The sequence below is a fragment of the Vicia villosa genome, unplaced genomic scaffold, assembly GCF_029867415.1.
Source record: "Vicia villosa cultivar HV-30 ecotype Madison, WI unplaced genomic scaffold, Vvil1.0 ctg.000894F_1_1, whole genome shotgun sequence".
NCBI classification, from domain to species: domain Eukaryota; kingdom Viridiplantae; phylum Streptophyta; class Magnoliopsida; order Fabales; family Fabaceae; genus Vicia; species Vicia villosa.
The window spans coordinates 325698-335873 of record NW_026705403.1 but is presented as its reverse complement, the minus strand read 5'-3'; the positions used below and the strand labels follow the sequence as shown (position 1 = coordinate 335873).

Sequence of the window (10176 nt, the reverse complement as noted above, 5' to 3'; positions counted from 1 at the left end):
CGTAAGGCAACCGAGAGGGGTGTACCCTAGGGGTGAGTGAGTGCAAGTGTGTTGGATTCGAGTATTTAATTATCTTGAGTTAAGTTAGCTAACGTTTGTTTAATTATCTTACCATACAATCCTAAGCATACATCTAGCAGTTAAATATATACAGAGAATAAGGTGCGGAATGTAAAGGTCCTACGCTATTACATGGCTTCGGGGAGGGGATTACAAGTTGCCAAATGGGGTTAAAAATTATTACAACAACCAAATAAAAATAAAACGATTAAGTCTGCAAAATTAAGTAACTTGTAAATATCTATGAAGTTAATCGGAAAGCCTCGAGTGTAGTACCTCGCAAAACAAGAAAGTATTAGTCCAGATATATAAAATAATGCATGAATAAATGATAAAGAAGTATTAAAAATTAATAAAAATTAATATAAGATATCTAAGACAAATATCAAATTTTAAAGAAAATAAGTAATTAAAATATTTTTTGTGTTAGTGATTTATTTACAAATTAATAATTTTATTTACAAATCTAATTACTTTAATTAAACTAATAACTAAATGAAATAGATGACATGGTTTTGTATTTTTCTTATAACATGAGTGTTTAAACTAACAAAAATAAAATATGTTTGATATTTTTACTAACCTTAACTAAAATAAGAATTATACATGATAATTTGTTAAATGAAAGAAAACAAAGAAAGTGAAAAGCTAGATCCAGTATCAAGACGAAACCGAAGCTGACTATATATATTTTTTGTTTTGATATTTTTGTTGTTTTTGTATTTTAGATATTTTAAACTAACTTAAAATGCTTAAAATAAACAAATTGTTAAAGAAATAAAAAAAGAAATAAAAAAAAAGAAAGTAAAGGGTATGTGTTAGCAGAATGGTATAAAACCAATTGGGCCTAAAACTCAAAACTTAGATAGATTAAATCTTAATTCCTAATTTACTTCTAATCATAATTATAATTGAAATTAAAAGAAGAAAAATTAATGATAAAAGAAAACATTACAGCAAGCATTATATGGGAGAGGGGCGGTGCATCTCATCTCTCACATGTTTTTGGCTTTTCAAAGGGGACATCGTGGTAGTTGCATATCGGTAGCCGGTAGTGGTTTCGTAGTGAAAGTAGCAGTGACGTCGTACCGTCTTGATCGACGGATGTGGTCGGATCTGGATGGTGAAATTCAGTGTGCTGCGGTGCTGATCTGAGGAGATCGGAGGGGTTGAGAGTAACCGGAAACCGGTTCTATGGTGTCTTTCGCTTCTGGATCCGAGTTTATCGCACCATGGTGGCGGTGGCGGCGGTGTTGCTCTTGATTTCTTCACCTGCAAAACAAGATTCAAGCAATCGGAGTCAAGTCGCGGCGGAGTGTTGTGCGGGTATCGGCGGTTGTGTTTGGTTCTGAGATTTGCCATCGGTTGTCGATCGAAGCGGTAGCAACTGACAGCGTGAATGAAACTTCGGGTCCTTCAACAGCGTCAACCTGTAGACCACAGAGCATAACACTTCTTCTCTTTTTGTATTTTTCCTGAAAACAAGACAAACTTAAAAAGAACAAGATTTCGTTAGATTTTTTTTATTGTTGTTTTATGGTTAACGGTGTTATTGATAATTGAATGTGATTTTGTGAAGGTTTGGGATTTGGTTAATTTGAAGAGATTGATGAATGGTGGGAGAATTTTGTACAGTGGAAAGTGTGTATAGTGAAAGTGTTGAATGTTTTGGTTTATATTGGTTTTGGAAAATGGTGTTAGATATGGTGTGATGAAGTTTTGGTAGTGATAATGGTTTAAGATGATGGTTCATACGTGAAGATGAAATTGTGGATTGTGAGAATGTGTTAGTCTGTACAAAGGATTGGTTAGAAAAATAAGGGTTGGAATTTGGTTGAGAGAAAAGTGAGGATGGCGGCCAGTTTTGTGGTGAATAAGGGTTAGAGAGCTCCCGTAGGTTTGAGAAAGTGTCTCTATTTGTATTAAAATTTTAGGTTAAATTAAAATAGAAATTAGTTAAGACAAAATCAGCAATTAAATAACTAAATTAAACATTAAAATATTTGTTTTCATTTTTTTCTAAAAATAGGAAAATCAAATCAAAACTTTAACGTAAACTTGAATTTGAATAAAAAACTACCATATATACTTTTTATGATTTTTTTTGAGTTATTTTATGCATAAGATCATGAATTAAATAAAAAATAAAATATTAAAAAATACCTTGAATAAAGAAAACGAAAATTAAGAATAAAAATATATTTTTTTGGTTATTTTTGAATTAAAATTAAAAAAGCAAAAATTGATTAGGAAAACTATTTTTTGGGATTTTTAACATAAATGAAAATGAGATTAGTGACAAAAAAAAGTGAAAAATGTCAGAAGCGAGGTTCGAGCCCGGGACCTCTCGCTCTTGTATCTTTTAACCTCGAATCCTTACCAACGGTGTTACGTCATTTATTTGAAATAAAGTGACATTTGTAAATATATGTGGGCAAATTTTGGGGTATGACAGCTGCCCCTGTTCAATCTTCTTAAATCTGAGGATGTAGAGTGGTTTGTGTGCCAGTCGGAATCTGAAGGTGGAAGAGGATTGAACACTAGAATACCCAGAAATTTGCCCCTTGTTGATGGAGGGACTTTTGTATGAGATGGGCTTAAAGATGCCATCCGGAGGTTGACAGAGAATTGTCTGAGATGGGCTTAGAGAACTGAGATGCTTGTCAGCAACCTGGGGGGTCATGCTTCCCATGGTGCGTATATGATAGATCTTCGGAATGTTTGGGGTTCAAGCTTCCAAACATATATCTGGAATAGAGATTCATAGATGTTCGGGGTTCGAGCTTCCGAAACATCTACCATAGATCAATCGGGGTTCAAGCTTCCGAAACATATCTGCCGTAGATTTCAGAACATCCGGGGTTCATGCTTCCGGAACGTTTCTGTCGTAGAATTCAGATTATCCGGGGTTCAAGCTTCCGGAACATATCTGTTGTAGAATTCAGATTATCCAGGGTTCAAGCTTCCGGAACATATCTGTCGTAGTTTTCAGAATATTCGGGGTTCATGCTTCCGGAACGCTTCTGTCGTAGAATTCAGATTATCCGGGGTTCAAGCTTCCGGAATATATCTGTTGTAAAATTCAAATCATTCGGGGTTCAAGCTTCCGAAACATATCTGTCGTAGTTTTCAGAACATTCGGGGTTCATGCTTCCGGAACATTTCTGTCGTAGATTTCAGATTATCCGGGGTTCAAGCTTCCGGAACATATCTGTTGTAGAATTCAGATCATTCGGGGTTCAAGCTTCCGAAACATATCTGCCGTAGATTTCAGAACATCCGGGGTTCAGGCTTCCGGAATGTTTCTGTCGTAGACTTCAGATTATCCGGGGTTCAAGCTTCCGGAACATTTCTGTTGTAGAATTCAGATCATTCGGGGTTCAAGCTTCCGAAACATATCTGCCGTAGATTTCAGAACATCCGGGGTTCAGGCTTCCGGAATGTTTCTGTCGTAGACTTCAGATTATCCGGGGTTCAAGCTTCCGGAACATATCTGGCGTAGGACATCAGAACGAGTCATTCATTAAACCATATCTGAAGAGGAATACCAGAACGGGTCGTACATTAGACCATATCTGGAAGTAGGACATCAGAACGAGTTATTCATTAAACCATATCTGAAGAGGAATACCAGAACGGGTCGTACATTAGACCATATCTGGAAGTAGGACATCAGAACGAGTTATTCATTAAACCATATCTGATGAAGGATGTCAGAACGAGCCGTACATTAGACCATATCTGATGAAGGATGTCAGAACGAGTCGTACATTAGACTATATCTGATGAAGGATGTCAGAACGAGTCGTACATTAGACCATATCTGAAAGAGCCATACTTTAGGTTGTATTTAATTTTGTTGACGATAGTTGCCTGACCGATTGGTCGACCTGAAAGATAAAGTTGGTTTTATGCAATGTCATGATGTATGTATCATATGTTTTTTGAAATGAATGATACTGTTATGCATATGCCATGATATGTATGATGTATGAATGCAAATGTTGTTAATGATGACAGCAGCTTGTAGCAGTGTTTTGCGGGGAAAATAAATCCCTGACTGTTCAGCGACTTTGAGAGATTATTTGAATCTCGACTTGACTTCCCCAGATGAATTGGATAATAACATGTCATGCCCTTTGTACGTATTGGCGTTTTAGCCAGCTGAGCCATTCGTAGGAAATATTTCTGCTTTTGAAGCGACTTTGTCTATCGGGAGAGCTTCTTGAGATTTGTGCTATTATAAGCAACCCGCCCCCAGTATCATGAGTTTAGGAGCAATGCCTCTGATTGACCTGGGTCGAGGTAGTTTCAACTACGCTTGGGTGAATGCTCCTGGTCGTTCAGCAGTTTTGAGAGGTCCCTTGAATCTTGACCTGATTGCCCCAGATATCTGAACGCTTACTCGATGGAGTATTTCGACTGCTTTTGTGCCCCCGAGGGTGATCCGAATTTGAGATATTCTTGCTCGAACTCAATGGAGTTCTGAAGACAACTTGTCCCTTGAGAAGATTAAACTTTTTGTCTGCAGTTCATGATGGAAGCTTTCATGGTGTCAAGTACTTGTTCATATGCAAAGAATGTTTAGTATGAGAAATATAATTTTAATGCAAAGTTCATGTTTGTCTTGAAGTTTAAAAAGGAAATTGTTGAAAGGATGTCGAAACATCGAATTTTTTTTTTTTGTGAAAGGTGGTGTGATACCAACTCAAGTGTTTAGCAAAACTCCTAGGAGTCAGTTTACCATATTTTTCGTGAAGTATGCTTTCGAATTAACCCTGCTTCAGTTAGGACTTTTGAGGGTTGTAACGTGGCCAGGTTCACGGTTTTTAGAAAAAAGGATTTTTAGGCTCAAAATTTTATTGGTGCCCACCCCCTTCGTGATGTTCTCCAACCTAAGTTCAGTTAACTTGATGCGAGCATTCATCCTTCAAGAGGAGTTTGAGACAATTAAGGAATCGATGAGGTGTTTAGACATGGCAGTCACTCTACCTTTTGTATTTGGTGTCTGATCACATGACTTTTTTGTTAAGGATCTTTTGTTTCGCAATCCTTTTCAGGTTTTTTTTTTCATTTTTCTTTGACTTTTGTCTGGACAAATTCTTTTGAATTTCGGGTTTGAAGTCCAGCGGGATGCCCTAATTTTTGCCTAAGTCACTTGTTTTCAACTTTGTTGACTTAGCAGGCTTTCTTTTCTTTTTTCTTTTTCGATTCATTTTTTCCTCTTTTTTTTTTTAACAAACCATGTGACCCTGAGATGTCTTTGATTGATTGGAAATATTGTGACTGCCTCATTTCTTGATTTACGAGAGATGACCATTGTGGTATTGACTTTTCCTCAATATTTTGAAGGATAGCCATTGTTGTATCTTTTGATGCGTGCTCCTGATGAATGTTGAACACTCAATCACGTTAACTGAACACTACCCTTCCCCTAGGTTAAATATGAGGGTTTTTCATATAAAAAGAAAACTCCTACTTCAAGGCTCAACGGGGTTGACAAGGGATTAACTTCCTTATATCTCCAGTGTTTGGGGATTTGAAACAATGCCTGTACATCATCAACAGGATTTTACTCGAAAGCATACCATTTGAGATTTTAGGTATTATAGGTTCGTCATTCTCCCTTCAGAGTCATCATACTTTATCACTGAGATTTTGGTATCACAAGCAAATAAAAACATATTAGAGCGAGAGCGAATGGATTTTTTCAAGACAAACATATTCAATGCATCATTATTATAGTTCAAAAACAAACAAGTATGACATATAAGCAGTATTGAATCAAAACAAGAAAGACTGCGCATAAACATGCATGATGATGTAGAGATTGTCAAAGTTGAGGAGATTTTCTCCGTATGGACTTATTGCTTCAGAAGATCCATTGAGTCGAAGGAGAACTTCAAATTTGGCTTCCAGGTACAAATGATGATAACCTTTGTGTCGATCAGGTCTTGTACCTTATCTCGGACTGGTTAGCAATTATCGATCGACTGACTAAGTGCCCCAGAGTGGAAAACAAACCAAGTGCTCGTATCTGAAACTGCAGATTACTTCTAGGGAGGAGATTCCGACGAAGCCACACAGGAGTTGTAAGTATCCAGCTTTAAGAATTAGCGGAAGGAAATGAGAAGCTCGTTGTTTGGAAACCTGTTATGCAATGATATGTATGCGAATGCGAATGCAATGTTTTCAGGGATGTTTTCAGGTTTGAAGGCATCTAGCTAGAGGAAAATAAATCCTCTTAAATCCTCTTAAATTCCATAAAGATCCCTGAAAACATTGCATTCGCATTCGCATACATATCATTGCATAACAGGTTTCCAAACAACGAGCTTCTCATTTCCTTCCGCTAATTCTTAAAGCCGGATACTTACAACTCCTGTGTGGCTTCGTCGGAATCTCCTCCCTAGAAGTAATCTGCAGTTTCAGATACGAGCACTTGGTTTGTTTTCCACTCTGGGGCACTTAGTCAGTCGATCGATAATTGCTAACCAGTCCGAGATAAGGTACAAGACCTGATCGACACAAAGGTTATCATCATTTGTACCTGGAAGCCAAATTTGAAGTTCTCCTTCGACTCAATGGATCTTCTGAAGCAATAAGTCCATACGGAGAAAATTTTTGGGATTATGTTTCCATTTTGTGTCGGTGATGTTATACTATTCCGCTGTGATAAACATGAGATTGTTATTTGATGAATCGTTCCTAATAAAGCATGACAGTTGAATTATATTTGGTTTTAAAATTTTTAATTTTGGCACCATTGTTTTCATGTTTTACTCTAAGTATTTTAATAATTGCCTCGGGGTTTTAGAAGGGTGTTACACTATTACTGTACGGTGTCTAGAATCTCATGTAGCTATCTTGAATATTATGCACACAACCATAAGTCTAATATAGAAATCTGTTCAATGTATGAAAATTATCTTAGCTTAAGAAAAGGTAATTGTTGAATTGTTCAAGAGAAATGAATACTTCATGAAACACATCAGCTCACTCATGTGCCATTTCAATTCATTTGATTAATAGAGTGTTAAAGCTAAATAACTCAAAAAACCATGCTATGAGGAAGTAGGATGTTATGTAGTAAAAGGTGAAGTAAATTGATGAGGATTTTAGGGATGACATCTGCAGATACCATAGTTTAGGAGATGATACACCTATACTGCATTCTGTGATTTATTAACCTTTTGTGTAAATAAAATATAATCTACATTTATGTTACAACATTTTAATGATAGGTTTGATACTAACTGACGAGGAGCTAAAAGAATTGAATGTAATGTCTATTGAAACACTGTTACAAAACAATAATAAAAGTTTGAAGGACTTCAAGCCAATGCTATATCCAAAATATTTTGTTGTTTCCTTTAAAGGAAATAAGCTTCTTTATGTAGAGCGTCAATACGATGTTCTTGCTCAACAATAAATTTTTGTTAATTTGTGCTATTCTCTTACAGGTAATTTGACTTTACTTTAACAAAAGTTTTAAATAATTCTGCATTGACATTATTTTAACGACTTTGTCAAACTTCTCTTCTTTGTAGATGAGCAAAGAACCATTTTTGAGGAAATAATAGATGTGGTAGAAAAGCAACGAGGTGGAGTGTTTTTTTTTATATGGCTACGGTGGGACTGGTAAGACCTTTATGTGGAACACTTTATCAGCAGCACTTAGGTCTAAGAAAAAAATTGTCTTGCCTGTTGCCTCAAGTGGGATTGCAAGTTTGTTGTTACCAGGTGGAAGAACTGCTAATTCTAGGTTTAAGATTCCCGTCCCTTCTTTAGAAACTTCTATTTGCAACATTAACAAAAAAAATGATCTTGATGAGCTTTTAAAGATGATAAATCTGATCATATGGGATGAAGCTCCTATGGCTACCCCCTGACGACAACGTGTATTTTTAACGTTTTTTGATCATTTATGTAATATATTTGAAAAGTTGGTTATTTCAGAAATTTTTGTAAAATATTGGTTATTAAAAAAAAATTCGTTTCATGACCTATGTTTCATTTTAAATTTAATAATTAGTTAATTAGTAATATTATTAGTGGGGGGAGGTTGGTAGAAATTAAAAAAAATCAATAGTGGTAGGAGTTGAAATTACCAATTTTAACCTTAAAATTATTTGAGGGAAAATTTAATGGAGACATTGTAAAGTTATAATTTTATATATATATACAACTGATATGAATACAGTTTACCCAATTTTTTTGCTAGTACTGGATGGTGTGTGGGATGAAAGATTTGTCAATTGGATATTACTCATGGATATCTTTAATGCCGGAGAAACACAGAGTAGAATCATTGTCACAACACGAGATGAAAGAGTTGCAATATCCATGAAAACCTTTCTTTCTCTCCACTATCTGAGACCCTTGGAAGTTCAAGATTGTTGGTCTTTACTTATCGAACACGCATTTGGAAGACATGACTACGATAGACTATCTTATCTAGAAGAAATTAGCATATTTAAAAAAGAAATCCGAGACAAAATTATCCGAAAAATTGCAAAAATGTGTGATGAATTACCACTAGTGTCAAGGTCATTGATATATTGGTGATTTATTGGTGATAAGGAAAGAACTTTGGAATGCACAACTTCATCCATGATTTAGCAACAGAGGTTTCATCTCCAGAGGCTTCTTCTTCATACTGTATCAGCATGGACAAACATAACCTAGATGATAGGATGCAAAATTTCTCTTACAATAGAGGGAAATATGATTCATATGAAAAATTTGATAAATTATACAGAGTAAAAGGTCTGCGTACCTTTCTTGCATTCCCATTACAAGAACAATTGTCTCTTTGTTTGCTATCAAACAAGGTAGTGCATGACTTGCTTCCAACAATGAAATAATTACGCATGTTGTCTCTGTCAAGCTACAAGAGTATCACCAAGGTTTCCAACTCTATTGGAAATTTGATAGACCTGCGGTACTTAAATCTTTCTCACACTAGTATTGAGAGGCTGCCATCTGAAACATGCAAGCTTTACCATCTGCAGTTCTTGTTGTTGGCAGGTTGTAAAAGGCTCATTGAATTGCCGGAGGACATGGGAAAATTGGTTAATCTATACTACCTTGACGTTAGTAACACCGCATTGAAGGAGATGCCGGAGGACATGGGAAAATTGGTTAATCTACGCCACCTTGACGTTAGTGATACTGTATTGAGGGAGATGCCGATTCAAATAACCAAACTACAAAATCTCAAAACTCTGTCCGACTTTTTGTCAGCAAACATATGAACGTGTTTAGTCTGTTACTAGAAAATAGGAGTTATTACTGTCAGTTTTTAATAAGCCTCATATTTAGGAATGAGTTGTTTTGAATTAGTGTGTTTGAATTAGTCTAAATTTTATTATTTATCATTTGCTGATTTATAGCCAGCAGTTATTTACTGATATTTGTAAGGCTATATATCAGCCCCTTTTATTGAATAAAACCTATTCAGTTTGCAAATCTGAGTCACCCTTTCTATTTCCTACAAACTGGTATCAGAGCCCCCACTGGGCCTGATAAATACAGCTAAGTCGCAACTTAGTTAAGAGAGAAACGCAAATATGAGTGAGGGCAAACTTTCAGCAAAAATTCCTTATTTTGATGGTCAACATTATGATCATTGGAGTGAGTTGATGGAGAATCTCCTTCGTGCCAAAGGTCTCTGGACCACCATTGAAATTGGTTTCCAGGAACCTATTGAAACGACTGTGCTCACTGACGCACAATTGGAGTTGCTACAAACTTCCAAAACAAACGATCACAAGGTCAAGCATTATCTTTTCAGGGCAATTGATAGGTCAGTCTTCGAACAAATATTGGATAGGCGCACATCCAAGATTGTTTGGGATTCCCTGAAAAGAAAGTATGGAGGTAACGATCGCGTGAAGAAGTCGATGCTAAACTCTTTGAGAAGAGAGTTTGAGGTGCTGGAAATGAAAGATGCAGAAACCATCACTGAATATTTTTCCAGAGTAATGATGGTTGCTAACAAAATGAGAAGCAATGGAGAGGTTATGTCTGACTCAAAAGTGGTGCAGAAAATTCTTTGTACGTTGACAGAGAAATTCACGTATGTAGTGGTTTCAATTGAGGAGTCAAAGGACA

At 36.1% G+C, this 10176-nt stretch overlaps 1 protein-coding gene across 1 annotated transcript; it reads left to right on the top strand.

Annotated features, from left to right (window-relative positions):
* The first annotated feature begins 8933 nt into the window (after positions 1-8933).
* LOC131632041 (uncharacterized) lies at positions 8934-9317 on the top strand. The gene has a single exon (XM_058902808.1). The coding sequence runs from the start codon at positions 8934-8936 to the stop codon at positions 9315-9317; it is 384 nt and encodes a 127-aa protein (XP_058758791.1).
* The last annotated feature ends 859 nt before the right edge of the window (positions 9318-10176 follow it).